The following is a 15,050-nucleotide window of genomic DNA, read 5'->3' on the forward strand; positions in this document are numbered from 1 at the left end:
TTACATGCGTTTTTCTGGATTTTTTTGTTGTTATTCTGTCTCTCACTGTTCAAATAAACCTACCATTAAAATTATAGACTGATCATTTCTTTATCAGTGGGAAAACGTACAAAATCAGCAGGGGATCAAATACTTTTTTCCCCCACTGTACATGTGAACACACACACACACCCGAGTGCTTTCTGACTGACACTCATCACAAGTACTATTGAATAGGGGCATGTTTAAAGTCTGTGGTATTTTATTCCTGTTACCAGCTGGGATTGTACAGTATTTGTTTATTGAATGGTTATCGAGTTTCAAATGGCCACAGATACTGTTATACCCATATAGCGACTCCCAAGGTGTTAATTCCTTTATTTTTAATGCAAAGTTTAGATGTTTTTTGTATTCTTCATAGACTGTGTATTCTTTTCCCCACCAGTAATTGGATCTGGGTTGTTTTTGATTTGATGACAGAGCATATTACTGTGAGAAGGGTACTGACTCACTGTCACCAACTGTTTGTTAGATAGCAACCATTTCCTCATTCTCTCGCACTCTACCCATCTGTCTTGCTCCTGCTACTCGCTCACTCTCTTTCCCCCCTCCTTCTCTTCATCCCTCATCACCCTCTCTCTGGTTGTGTGTTGCAGTGATGGCCAACCCGCAGCGTTTCCTGGGTAACAGCTTGTTGCAGTGGACTAACCTGGCGGCGGTGGTGACTATTCCATGGCATGTGGAGCTCACGTTCCGCACGCGTCAGCCTAGTGCCACCCTGCTGCACGTCACCGCCGGACAGCACCACAACCTCACCCTACAGGTACAGAGAAAACACAATTAACTCACTCTACATTGTCTCGGCCCTCACAACCTCACCCTACAGGGTCTCACCCACACGCCCTCCTCCCAACCACCCACACGCCCTCCTCCCAACCACCCACACCCCCTCCTCCCAACCACCCACACGCCCTTCTTCCAACCACCCACACCCCCTCCTCCCAACCACCCACACGCCCTTCTTCCAACCACCCACGCGCCCTCCTCCCAACCACCCACGCGCCCTCCTCCCAACCACCCACGCGCCCTCCTCCCAACCACCCACGCGCCCTCCTCCCAACCACCCACGCGCCCTCCTCCCAACCACCCACGCGCCCTCCTCCCAACCACCCACGCGCCCTCCTCCCAACCACCCACGCGCCCTCCTCCCAACCACCCACGCGCCCTCCTCCCAACCACCCACGCGCCCTCCTCCCAACCACCCACGCGCCCTCCTCCCAACCACCCACGCGCCTTCCTCCCAACCACCCACACGCCTTCCTCCCAACCACCCACACGCCCTCCTCCCAACCACCCACGCGACCTTCTTCCAACCACCCACACGCCCTCCTCCCAACCACCCACGCGCCTTCCTCCCAACCACCCACACGCCTTCCTCCCAACCACCCACACGCCCTCCTCCCAACCACCCACACGCCCTCCTCCCAACCAACCACCCACGCTCTCACACACACATATGGATGGTCTCTCTGCCCTCAATTTAAAAAAAAATCTTAAATGCCGTAGTTGTGATAAATGAGCTGCACAAGGTGTCATAAGTGAACTTGAATACAAATCCAAATTAGATGTGTGTGTGTAACAGCTGCAGAGCAACAGAGTGACGGGGTGGAGAAAGAGGGTGAGGAGGGAGAAGGAGAAACAGTAGGACAATTCTCACACACACACTCCTTCCCTTCCTTGAGCCCTACTCTTTGGTTGATTTGTTCTTCCTTCTGTTTAGCCTGGCATGGTTTTGATTATTTCTACAACTGGAAAGTGAATTTGGATCCTTGAAAAGTGCTATATAAATATTATTATTATTATTATTATTATTATTATTACTGACACTATCTCACGCCAGAGGAGGCCAGGTCTGCCAGATCACAAAACAGCCCTCCTCGATCTCATACACCTCCAACAACATTCTCCAATAATAGGGAACAGCAGTACAAGTACTCCTTCCAGGTGTAAGAGAAGATGTGTTTTACTACAGGCCACTGTAGGCCACATCATATTATATTACACACAGTACACTGCATATCATACAGTTATACTGAATTCGATCCCTTCTGAAGCAAAGAGAACATAGCCAATAGTTTTGCTAGGGATTATTGCTGTTTCCTTTCACTCCTTTTTTATCCAATTATGCATGTTTCCCCCTTAGTATGGTGTTGGAGTAGATCAGTGCATTGTAGCATGTAACCCCAGCATGACTCCAACAGCTCACATGCTGTTCATTAACTTCAACTCAGCGTTCAACACCATTGTGCCCTCCAAGCTCGTCACCAAGCTTGGAACATAGGACTGAACACCTCCCTCCTGACTGGCCAACCCCAGGTAGTAAGGGTAGGCAACATCACCTCCACCACGCTGACCCACAGGGGTGTGTGCTTAGACCCCTCCTGTACTCCCTGATCAACCACGACTGCGTGGCAACGCACAACTCCAACACCATCATCAAGTTTGCGAACGATGCAACGGTGGTAGGCCTGATCACTGGTGACGATGAGACAGCCTACAGGGAGGAGGTCAGAGACCTGGCAGTATGGTGCTGGGACAACGACCTCTGCCTCAACGTCAGTAAGAACAAGGAGCTGATCCTAGACTACAGGAAATCGGGGGTTGAGCACGCCCCCATCTACATTGACGGGACTGCAGTGGAGCGGGTCGAACTTCAAGTTTGATGTCCAAATCACTAAGGACTTAAAATAGTCCTCACGCGCACGGTCGTGAAGAAGACGCGACAGCGCCTCTTCCCCCTCAGCAGGTTGAAAAAGTTTGGCATTGAGAGAATCCTCAAAGTTCTACAGCTGCACCATTGAGAGCATCTTGACTGGCTGCATCACTGCCTGGTATGGCAACAGAACCACCCTTGATCGAGAACCTCTATATCAGGTAGTGTGAAAGGAAGGCTCTGGAAAATCGTTAAAGACCCCATCCACCCAAGCCATAGACTGTTCTCTCTGCTTCCGCATGGCAAGCGGTACCGGTGCATCAAGTCTGACACCAAAAGGCTCCTATACAGCTTCTATCCCCAAGCCATAAGACTGTTAAATAGCCAACAAAATGGCTACATGGACTATCTGAGTTGACCCTTGTGTATATATATATTTTTTGCACACTCACAGAACTCTACACAATCACACACACTGACACTCCAACACACACACAACATGCACACACATTTCTAGTGACTCTTCTCACATGCACACACACACTTACATACAATCTTCATTTACGCTGCTGCTGCTGCTCTGTTTATCATACGTCCTGATGCCTAGTCACTTTACTCCTGTACATATCTACCTCTGTCACTTCAGGATCCCTGTACATTGTAAGTATGGTATTGGAACTGATCCTGTAAGCTTCTTACTTTCCTCGTGTTCTTGTTTCTTATTTCTTGTGTTTTTGTTCTACCTTATCTTATTTTTAGTGCTAGATTGATTACTGCATTGTTGGTTTAGAGCTTGCAAGAAAGGCATTTCACTGTACTTGTGCATGTGACATTAAAACTTAACTTCAGTGACTGTAGGTTAGTTGGTGTAAAGCGCCACCTGTTGGCTGTCCGGGCAGCAGCATGACTTTAAATATTTGATGGTGTTGAGACAGCCTGCCAACTAACAAACGCTTTATCTTGAGATCTGCCATTTCAGGCCTTTCACATGGCAGCTGTTGTGTTTGTCTAGTCAGGTACCTCTTTTGAAGTCATAACCATCCAGCAGCTATTTTAAAATTGGTGTATTTTAAAACAACAGGGCACGTATTTTACTGCAGTACTACTATAGATTGTCTGATGAGGAGGAGAAGAAAAGCTTACTGACTGAGCATGTGATGTATGTATACTAAAGAAGTTCTCTCTCTCTCTCCTGCATTCTCTCTTCCCATCCCCTTCTCCCTCCCATCCTTTCCCTCACCTCTCTCTTCCCATCCCATCCTTTCCCTCACCTCTCCCTTCTCCCTCCCATCCTTTCCCTCACCTCTCCCTTCCCATCCCCTTCTCCCTCCCATCCTTTCCCTCACCTCTCTCTTCCCATCCCATCCTTTCCCTCACCTCTCTCTTCCCATCCCATCCTTTCCCTCACCTCTCCCTTCTCCCTCCCATCCTTTCCCTCACCTCTCCCTTCTCCCTCCCATCCTTTCCCTCACCTCTCCCTTCTCCCTCCCATCCTTTCCCTCACCTCTCTCTTCCCATCCCCTTCTCCCTCCCATCCTTTCCCTCACCTCTCCCTTCTCCCTCCCATCCTTTCCCTCACCTCTCTCTTCCCATCCCATCCTTTCCCTCACCTCTCCCTTCTCCCTCCCATCCTTTCCCTCACCTCTCTCTTCCCATCCCCTTCTCTCTCTCTCTCTAGCTGCGGGAGGGCAGTGTGGTGATGGGCCTGCAGAGAGGGGAGGACTCCACCCTGTCCCGGGTAGAGGAGGTGACGGTGAACGACGGGGACTGGCACCATCTACAGCTGGAGCTGAAGGGTGTCCCGGGGGACGCGGCCAGACACAAGGCTGTGCTCTCCTTGGACCATGGACTCTACACGGTGAGACACTGTTAGAAGACAAACTGTAGCTTCTGTATTTTAATTACATTTCATTGAAATGCTGTATGTATTCAGGGCAGTTAGCATGCGTTATGTACTTAAGCCAGTATGTAGACAGCCAGTCAGCTGAGTGTATATGAATGTATCTAATATGCGTGATCTGATCTACATATCCAGGCCAGTATGGAAGTGGATAATAAGCTGAAGGGGGCGAAGGTCAAGACTCTGAGTGTCGGGGGCATCACTGGGGCTGATGGGAAAATACAGCACGGCTTCCGCGGTTGTGTCCAGGTCAGTTCTCTTCTCATCACTCATTCTCTCGCACACTCACTCACTCACTCACTCACTCACTCACCCACCCACCCACTCACTCACTCACTCACTCACTCACTCACCCACTCACTCACTCACTCACTCACTCACTCACCCACCCACTCACCCACTCACTCACTCACTCACTCACTCACTCACTCACTCACTCACTCCACTCACTCACTGTATTGTCTGTCCATGTGTCTGAATGTGTTCTGCCTGCTGTGTGTGTGTCCCTCAGGGTCTGCTTGTGGGGGAGACCTCTTCCAGCTCGATGTCTCTCAGCATGTCTCAGGCCAGGAGGGTGAACATGGAGCAGGGCTGCAGCGTACCAGACCCCTGTATCTCTAACCTCTGCCCCTCTAACAGCTACTGCAGCGATGACTGGGACAGTCACTCCTGTACCTGTCTCACCGGTCAGTCTGCCAATCTTCATCCTCATAATTCAATTTTACAACCATATAATACAACCTTATTGCCTTATGTTGCTCCCTCCCAAGCATAACTTAGGAATTTCTATTGTGTTGTTTACCTGTCAGGTTACTATGGCGACAACTGCATAGACATATGTGCACTAAACCCCTGTGAGCACCAATCAGCTTGCACCAGGAAGGCTAGCTCCTCCCGTGGCTACACTTGTGACTGTCCCAGCAACCACTTTGGGCAGTACTGCGAGAGAAAGTGAGTAGGATCTTTTTGGTCCATATCACTAGAAAGAAAACTATCAGAGTGTATCTGTGGTCTGTGTTTCTGACTGTATGTGTCCCTCCTTAGGACTGACCTGCCGTGTCCCAGGGGTTGGTGGGGACATAAGACCTGTGGTCCCTGTGACTGTCAGACAGACAGGGGCTTCGATGCTGACTGCAACAAGACCAGCGGGGAGTGCCGCTGCAAGGTCAGCCAGCTAGCTACTGAGTCTCAATATCAGGATGTTTGAAGTGGACAGGGGCAATGGGTGAAACTGCACTGTGGGCTGGTATTTCATTGACAGGGAAAATGTACTTTCATCCCTACCTCCCTCCCTTTTCTGTCCCCTCCCCGTCCATCTCTCTCTCTATCCCACTCCCTCTTCTCAGGATAACCACTACCGTCCAGAGGGCAGCGAGGCGTGTCTGCTGTGTGAGTGTTACCCAGTGGGCTCCTTCTCGCGGGCGTGTGAGAGAGAGAGCGGTCAGTGCCAGTGTAAACCAGGGGTCATTGGGCGCCAGTGTGACCGCTGTGACAACCCATTTGCTGAGGTGTCGCCAAATGGCTGTGAAGGTCAGCATTACCATACATCACATGCTTCAGAAAACTGCATCATGGTTGAAATGTGTCTGTAGCCCAGACTGATTCATTTAGTTCACTAATTTAGTAAATTAATGGTTATAGAAAGCCTTTTAAATGTTTTTTTTGTGCCAAGTGAACATTAAAGGTGCAATATGCAGAAATCGCTCCGCCATTTCCTGGTTAATGAAATTCTAATAGTTCTCCTCATTTCAGTTTATGTGACAAAACAAGTATAGAAAATCATTGTACCATCTAAACTGCTGTGAAATATCTTTTCAATAACCAAAAATATATTATTTTCAGCTGTTTTAATCTGGTGTACAAAACTGAAAGTAAAAGACACAAAAACTAAACTTAAGAACGGGAAGCATAGAAATAGTGCACAAACAAACTTGCTTTCAATGAGAATGACAGATCTATAACTCACATTTCTATGTGAATTTGGTCAGGGTGCCTAAAAAGTGACATATTGCAGCTTTAATAATGAATTATCCGTCATGCATACAGTTACTCCTGGACAATTAATTGAATCAGCTTTCCTTCTTTCTCTCCTCTCTTTCTACCTCCCTCTCTTTTTCTATCCCCCTATCTCAGTGATCTATGACAGTTGTCCCCTGGCGATAGAGGCTGGGATCTGGTGGCCTAGGACTAAGTTTGGTCTCCCTGCAGCCGTCTCCTGTCCCAAGGGATCTATCGGTATGATGACTCTGTGGCTTAGCTAATTACCATACTATAATGGAATACAGTATACTATATAGCATATATAATAATTACCATTATATAATGGAATGGTTGAAACTCTCCTTAGGTCTGCCTCATGCACATTCCCTCCTTCTCTCTTTCTCTCTCAGGCACAGCTATCCGCCACTGTGATGAACACAAGGGATGGCTGCCCCCCAACCTCTTCAACTGTACCTCTGTCACCTTCACCAAACTCAAGGCCCTGGTATGTACAGCTCCTCTACAGCTAGCTCACATTTATATGGATCAATTCACTTCAGTGACATACGCTATTAAGTTGAATGATGAACTGATTTTATTGCTATAATATAGCAGAGTTGGGGCCTTTTTATTTTACTTTTATTTTAACAGGGATTCACCATTGAGACCAAGGTCTCTTTTGTGTGTGTTATTTTAATGGACAAAAAAATGTCTTTTCTTTCAAAAACAAGGACATTTCTAAGTGACCCCAAACTTTTGAACGGTAGTGTACATGCATACAGTAGAGGTCAAACGTTTGGACACACCTACTCATTCAAGGGTTTTTCTTTATTTTACTATTTTCTACGTTGTAGAATAATAGTGAAGACATCAAACTATGAAATAACACACAGAATCATGTGGTAACCAAAAAAGTGTTAAACAAATCAAAATATATTTTATATTTGAAATTCTTCGAAGTAGCCACCCTTTGCCTTGATGACAGCTTTGCACGCTCTTGGCATTCTCTCAACCAGACTTGTAAATAAATCACAGTGTCACCAGCAAAACACCATCACACCACCTCCTCCATGGTTCACGATGGGAACCACATATTCGGAGATCATCTGTTAACCTACTCTGTGTCTCACAAAGACACGGCGGTTGGAACCAAAAATCGCACATTTTTTGGACTCATTGGCCCAAGCAAGTCTCTTCTTCTTATTGGTGTCCTTTAGTAGTGGTTTCTGTGCAGCAATTCAACCACGAAGGCCTGATTCACGCAGTCTCCTCTGAACAGTTGGTGTTGAGATGTGTCTGTTACTTGAACTCTGAAGCATTTATTTGGGATGCAATTTCTGAGGCTGGTAACTCTAATGAACTTATCCTCTGCAGCAGAGGTAACTCTGGGTCTTCCTTTCCTGTGGCTGTCGTCATGAAAGCCAGTTTCATCATAGAGCTTGATGGTTGTTGCGAATGCACTTGAAGAAACGTTCAAAGTTCTTGAAATTTTTGGTTTTGACTGACCTTAATGTCTTAAAGTAATGATGGACTGTCGTTTCTATTTGCTTATTTGAGCTGTCCTTGACATAATATGGACTTGTTCTTTTACCAAATAGGGCTATCTTCTGTATACCACCCCACCTTGTCACAACACAACTGATTGGCTCAAACGCTTAATGTAATGGCATATCTTTTCTATTCCATCCAATAAATATGACCACTGCCCTGGTGAGAGTGGGACTATTTCGGACACACACTCCCCGCAGGCTTTACTGCACGTCTGTAGAGATGATGGCAGTGTGGCACTTCGGAATGCAAGTTTGCAAACAAAAGGATGCGTCTTCGTTCAAGCATATAAAACTTAGACTTTCTAATATAAAACTTAAATGTTCCTTATAATTCCTCTAATTCTAATAACTTATAAGTGCAATAAATGAAGGCTTTTGTGTGCATTAAATTCAAGATATCATGAGAGTAAGTGCGGTCAAAAAACTATACCGCTCCCCCGTCTAACCAAGACTCCTTGTTGGCCCGACTTCCTCCCTCAAATAACCCTTCCTCCTCCCGTAGCCACCGCACCGGCCGCAAGGGGGGTATTCATCTCCAATAATGGCTTCACACTAATAATTCAACTAATAATGCTCTGGTTATTGTATACAAATACAAATTGGCTATTTGGCTCTAACATTCCGGCCCCTAATTGTAAAATGCACAAAATGCAAAATCAATTACCTAAAATATTTCAAGTAGAACCCATAATTAAAAAAACTATACTGCATCAGAGAGTAATCATAATTCATAATTGTCTAAGGTCCTGTATAGACTTAAGTTAAATGTATGGTTGTATGTGGGTGCGTGTCAGTGAAAAATCCATAGTTCATGAGCTCGACATCTTGGGTTGTATGTCACCTAAAGATGGAGGTTGGAGCTCAACATCAGGCTTTTTTCATAGGCTTAGTCTGCCTCAATGAGCAGACAGAGATTGGTGATGGGCCTGAATAAAATGCTAGTCTTTGTCTTAACTAAGACGTTCCGGACCAGGCCTTTAGTCCCTGGCAGAGCCTTCACCACGCGTCCCATTAACCCTGAGTTTGTTGGAGCTGTCTCATCCATGATGACGACCAGGTTTCCAGGAGTGAATTTTCTCCTAGGGTTATTCCACTTGCTCCTTTCCTTCATCAATGGGAGATATTCCCTAACCCACCTCTTCCAGAAGAGATCAGCAATGTACTACACTTGCCTTCACCTTCTCCTGGAGTACAGGTCTCCTCTCTGGAATAGCCTGGGGGGCATGACGGGTTTTGACCTCAGTAGAAGCAGGTGGTTAGGAGTGAGAGGCTATAGGTCGTTGGGGTCGTTGGTCATCGTTGTTAATGGCCTGTCATTTATGATTGCCTCGACCTCGCACAGAGCTGTTTGCAAAGCCTCGTCATCTGGTGCTTGTTCTTAGAGGCTTGATGCTAGAATCTTCTTCACTAGCCAAATCAGCCTTTCCCATACTCCTCCATGGTGGGCTCCTGAGGGAGGCTTGAACGACCATTATACTCCAACGTTCATTAATGTGTTCTGGATCTTCTTGTGATCCAGTTCCTTTCGAGCCTCTGCTAGCTCCCTTTGTGCACCCACAAAGTTTGTACCGTTATCGGTCCTGATACTAGACACGGGCCTCTTCGGCAGATAAATCTACGCAAGTGTTAATGCAGGAAGCTGTGTCTAAGTAGTTAGCAAGATCTAGATGGATGGCACGACAAACAAGGCAGGTAAAAATGACATGCCATCGCTTCACAAAAGGGCAGCCTTGCTTAACCTGTGTAGGCCCAAAGTAGTCCATACCCACATGGGTAAAGGGTGGCAGGTCAGGGGTCACACGGTCCTGTGGAAGGTCAGCGATCTTTTGTTCTCCAGCTTTGGCCTGTATACGCCTACAGAAGACACAGCTCTTGATGATCTTTGTTGCCAATGAATTGCCACAGGGCATCCAAAAGCGTTGGTTAAGTCTGGACAGCATATGGCCCCTCCCACAATGATCAACCTGCTCATGAATCTGTCATAGGATCAGTTTGGAGATGTGGGAATCTTTTGGCAGTATCATGGGGTTCTTCAGCTCCATAGGCATGGATCCTTTACTTATCTGTCCTCCTACTCTCAGCAGGCCTTTATCCATGATTGGGTCCATCTTACCGATTCCTTTAGCACATTGTCTCCCTTTATCTTCAGGTGCTGCTTCTGCTCGTAGCAGATAATTGCTTTCTCAGCTACCTACATGTCCTCTGCAGTGAGGCTTTGTGTCTTGACAGGCAGTTTGAGCTGGGTAGAGGGTGTAATTTGAAACATTCTGTTCTGGCTTGACCCTCACTAATTTTAAACATCAGCTATCTGATCAGCTAACCGATCGCTGCAGCTGTACACAGCCCATCTGTTAATAGCCCATCCAATCTACCTACCTCATCCCCATATTGTTTTTTACTTTTTTGCTCTTTTGCACACCAGTATTTCTACTTGCACATCATCATCTGCACATATATCATTCCAGTGTTAATCTGCTAAATTGTAATTACTTCGCTACTATGGCCTATTTATTGCCTTACCTCCTCACGCCATTTGCACACACTGTATATAGACTTTTTTTTCTTCCTATTATGTTATTGACTGTATGTTTGTTTATTCCATGTGTAACTCTGTGTTGTTGTTTGTCACACTGCTTTGCTTTATCTTGGCCAGGTCGCAATTGTAAATGAGAACTTGTTCTCAACTGGCCTACCTGGTTAAATAAAGGTGAAATATATATATATTTTTTAAATCAGAGCAGCAGTTCTCTTAGCTTCAGCATCCAAGCAACGGACATCTTGAGGCTGTTCCATGTTGAATAGTGCTCAATCAACTTGCTAGTTGGACTCTCCTCTGTCAAGCTCACACTATTTATAGTGACATCCTTCCTTACCTCGGGGTCGTCCTGAGGGATAGAGCCCAGCTGTGGATTCTTTGTCCATTGTGTTTCTAGTTTCTCCAAAAACTCTGGTCCTGCTGCTGCCACGTGAGGCGCCGTCATCTGGGTTCTGTTTTGTATTGATGCATCTCCACTGCTCTCCTCTTGACAGATCACGAATCACAGAGACTTGGTTCGCTACAAAGGTATGGAATCTTGTAGTCTTGTTGTTGTTATATTTCAGTACAGACTGGCTGTCTGTCCGGAAAGTCGAGTCTTGTAGTTCAATCTGAAGCTCCTTTCTGAGCATGCTATCTACTCGCACAGTGTTGATGCTGAGAGTTCCAGCCTGGGGATTGTCATCCTGTTAATTGGCATCACTCTGGACCCAGCACAAATGCAATGTGAAACTTTTCTTCTTCGCCTATGAGCCTCAAGTAGCTTGTTCGCTTGCGTCACAGAAGTGATGCATCTGAGTAGTTTTAACTGGACCAAAGTTTTCAGGCTTCATGCATCTATTCACCTGGAATCTGGAAAGCTGGACTAAACTCTGAGAACCATCTTTGCCATGGTTTACAGAGTTCCTCTGGAATGGGCTCATCACAACCACACTTGATCTTGCAGAGCTCTTGGAGGATCTGCTTGGCCTTCAGAATAAAGGGAGCAAGGAAGCCTAGTGGATCGTAGACTGAGCTTACAGTTGAGAGGATACCTCTTCTGGTAGCTGGTCCGCCCTTGATCATGACTCGGGAGGTGAAAGGGTCATTCTTAATGTTCCATTACATACCAAGTACTCGTTCGAAAGGTAACTTTTCTCTGTCGAGATCCAGTTCCTTTATCTGCTTGGCTTTATGTTCATCAGGGAGGGAGGCCAATATAGCATGGTTGTTACTGACCTATTTGGTCAACTTCTATCCACCTTTAGAGCACAGATCCCTGAGATGTCTTGTGAGAGCTACAGTTGAAGTCGGAAGTTTACATACACTTAGGTTGGAGTCAATAAAACTCGTTTTTCAACCATTCCACACATTTCTTGTTAACAAACTATATATAAAATGTCATCCAAAGTGTAAAATGGTGCTTTAAGAATGTTCTCTCCCTCCCTGGTCCAGTCGGAGAAGTTGGCCCGTAACATGTCTCTCCTGGACTCTGGGCGTGTCCAGCAGACTGCAGCCATGTTGGCCAACGCCACGCTGCACACGGTGGAGTACTACGGCAGTGACGTAAAGGTGGCCTACCGCCTCACCCAGAGCCTTCTGAAGTACGAGAGCCACCAGCAGGGCTTCAGCCTGACCGCCACGCAGGATGTCCTATTCACTGAGGTAACACACTGTGCAGCATTGTGCTGTGTTGTGTATTATTGTAACACACCACCATGCAGCACAGGATAGGGCAACACATGGCAGCGCAAAACAGTTGAATGCACAGCGTAATACCACATGACACAGTACAACATAAATCTCCGATAAACTCTGTAGACATTTGCCCAACACCACCCTATGCCAGTCTGTCTCTCTGACCCCCTGCCTTACTCCATCAGAACCTGGTGCGGGTGGGCAGTGCCATCCTGTCCCCGGGCACCCGGCCACACTGGGAGCTGATCCAGCAGACGGAGGGGGGCACGGCGGCACTGCTGCGCCAGTATGAGGAGTACGCCAACACCTTGGCACAGAACATGAGAAAGACCTACCTCAGCCCCTTCACCATCGTCACTCCACACATAGGTGAGGGTGGTCTTCTGTGGTATGCCATTGTAGAAACATGGGAGGGATGATGATCGCTTAATGCAAAATAAGTTAGAGATATGCACAGTATAATGTAGACTGTTTATCAGCTAGAATATGTGTGTTCATTATTCTTCCACGAGCGTTGAAGGATTAACTGAAAGTCTAACCATTTATCTCTTTGTCGTGGTTTGTCTAACCTCCCCTAACCGTGTTGTGTGTTCTCTCCACAGTCATCTCAATAGATCGCCTCCAGAAGATGAACTTTCCCGGAGCCAAGCTCCCTCGCTACCAGTCTCTGAGAGGACTGAGGCCTCAGGACCAGGAGACGGCCGTCACCCTCCCTGACTCCGTCTTTGAGCCACCCTCGGAGACCAAGGGCCACCGCCACCTGGACACCTTCCCAGAACCCTTCCTGAGGAACCACACGTCCAACAGGAAGAGGCGCCATAGAGGTCCTGACGACCCCGAGCAGGAAGCCATCGCTAGTGTAATCATCTTCCACAGCCTGGCCTCACTTCTGCCTGAGAGCTACGACCCTGATAAGAGGAGTCTGAGGTGAGACCAAGAGAGACTGAGATCTGATTCCATATTAACATACATACAGTTTTAGTCGGAAGTTTACATACGCTCAGGTTGGAGTCATCAAAACTTGTTTTTCAGCTACCCCACAGATGTCTTGTTAACAAACTATAGTTTTTGCAAGTCGGTTAGGACATCTACTTTGTGCATGACACAAGTAATTTTTCCAACAATTGTTTACAGACAGATTATTTCACTTATATTTCACTGTATCACAATTCCAGTGGGTCAGAAGTTTACATACACTAAGTTGACTGTGCCTTTAAACAGCTTGGAAAATTCCAGAAAATGTCATGGCTTTAGACGCTTCTGATAGGCTAATTGACATAATTTGAGTCAATTGGAGGTGTACCTGTGGATGTATTTCAAGGCCTACCTTCAAACTCAGTGCCTCTTTGCTTGACATCATGGGAAAATCAAAAGAAATCAGCCAAGACCTCCACAAGTCTTCATCCTTGGGAGCAATTTCCAAACGCCTGAAGGTACCACGTTCATCTGTACAAACAATAGTACGCAAGTATAAACACCATGGGACCACACAGCCGTCATACTGCTCAGGAAGGAGACGTGTTCTGTCTCCTAGAGATGAACGTACTTTGGTTCGAAAAGTCCAAATCAATCCCAGAACAACAGCAATGGACCTTGTGAAGATGCTGGAGGAAACTGGTAAAAAAAAGTATCTATATCCACAGTAAAACGAGTCCTATATCGACATCACCTGAAAGGCCGCTCAGCAAGGAAGAGGCCACTGCTCCAAAACCGCCATAAAAAAGCCAGACTACGGTTTGCAACTGCACATGGGGACAAAGATCGTACTTTCTGGAGAAATGTCCTCTAGTCTGATGAAACCAAAATAGAACTGTTTGGCCATAATGACCATCGTTATGTTTGGAGGAAAATGGGGGAGGCTTGCAAGCCGAAGAACACCATCCGAACCATGAAGCACGGGGGTGGCAGCATCATCTTGTGGGGGTGCTTTGCTGCAGGAGGGACTGGTGCACTTCACAAAATAGATGGCATCATGAGGAAGGGAAATTATGTTGATATATTGAAGCAACATCTCAAGACATCAGTCAGGAAGTTAAAGCTTGGTCGCAAATGGGTCTTTCAAATGGACAATGACCCCAAGCATACTTCCAAAGTTGTGGTAAAATGGCTTAAGGACAACAGAGTCAAGGTATTGGAGTGGCCATCACAAAGCCCTGACCTCAATCCTATAGAACATTTGTGGGCAGAACTGAAAAAGCGTGTGCAAGCAAGGAGGCCTACAAACCTGACTCAGTTACACCAGCTCTGTCAGGAGGAATGGGCCAAAATTCACCCAACGTATTGTGGGAAGCTTGTGGAAGGCTACCTGAAACGTTTGACCCAAGTTAAAGAATTTAAAGGCAATGCTACCAAATACTAATTGAGTGTATGTAAACTTCTGATCCACTGGGAATGTTATGAAAGAAATAAAAGCTGAAATAAATCATTCTCTTTACTATTATTCTGACATTTCACATTCTTAAAATAAAATGGTGATCTTAACTGACCTAAGACAGGGAATTTTTACTAGGATTTACTAGGAAAAACTGAGTTTAAATGTATTTGGCTAAGGTGTATGTAAACTTCCGACTTCAACTGTGTGTGTGTGTGTGTGTGTGTGTGTGTGTGTGTGTGTGTGTGTGTGTGTGTGTTTTGTAGGGGTTAAGGGAGGAAGAGAAGATGGTAAAGTATAGGTTGCTGTCTTCTATGCTAAAGTGTTATTTAATGATGGTTTTG

The 15,050-nt window shown here is 46.3% G+C and overlaps 1 protein-coding gene across 9 annotated transcripts in view; it reads left to right on the top strand.

Moving 5' to 3' along the window:
* Nucleotides 1-15,050, top strand: part of LOC106583093 (cadherin EGF LAG seven-pass G-type receptor 2) — a 92,523-nt gene that overhangs the window by 69,514 nt on the left and 7,959 nt on the right. For all 9 annotated transcript variants that reach the window (XM_045705214.1, XM_045705215.1, XM_014166900.2 and 6 more), the window contains 12 exons: nt 636-802; nt 4,371-4,550; nt 4,728-4,841; nt 5,104-5,278; nt 5,402-5,543; nt 5,637-5,757; nt 5,939-6,122; nt 6,726-6,827; nt 6,983-7,077; nt 12,093-12,302; nt 12,521-12,704; nt 12,938-13,262. In XM_045705214.1, the coding sequence (XP_045561170.1) occupies nt 636-802; nt 4,371-4,550; nt 4,728-4,841; nt 5,104-5,278; nt 5,402-5,543; nt 5,637-5,757; nt 5,939-6,122; nt 6,726-6,827; nt 6,983-7,077; nt 12,093-12,302; nt 12,521-12,704; nt 12,938-13,262 (1,999 nt within the window). The remainder of the gene's footprint in view (nt 1-635; nt 803-4,370; nt 4,551-4,727; nt 4,842-5,103; nt 5,279-5,401; nt 5,544-5,636; nt 5,758-5,938; nt 6,123-6,725; nt 6,828-6,982; nt 7,078-12,092; nt 12,303-12,520; nt 12,705-12,937; nt 13,263-15,050) is intronic.

The sequence above is a fragment of the Salmo salar genome, chromosome ssa22 (assembly GCF_905237065.1).
Source record: "Salmo salar chromosome ssa22, Ssal_v3.1, whole genome shotgun sequence".
Taxonomy (NCBI): Eukaryota; Metazoa; Chordata; class Actinopteri; order Salmoniformes; family Salmonidae; genus Salmo; species Salmo salar.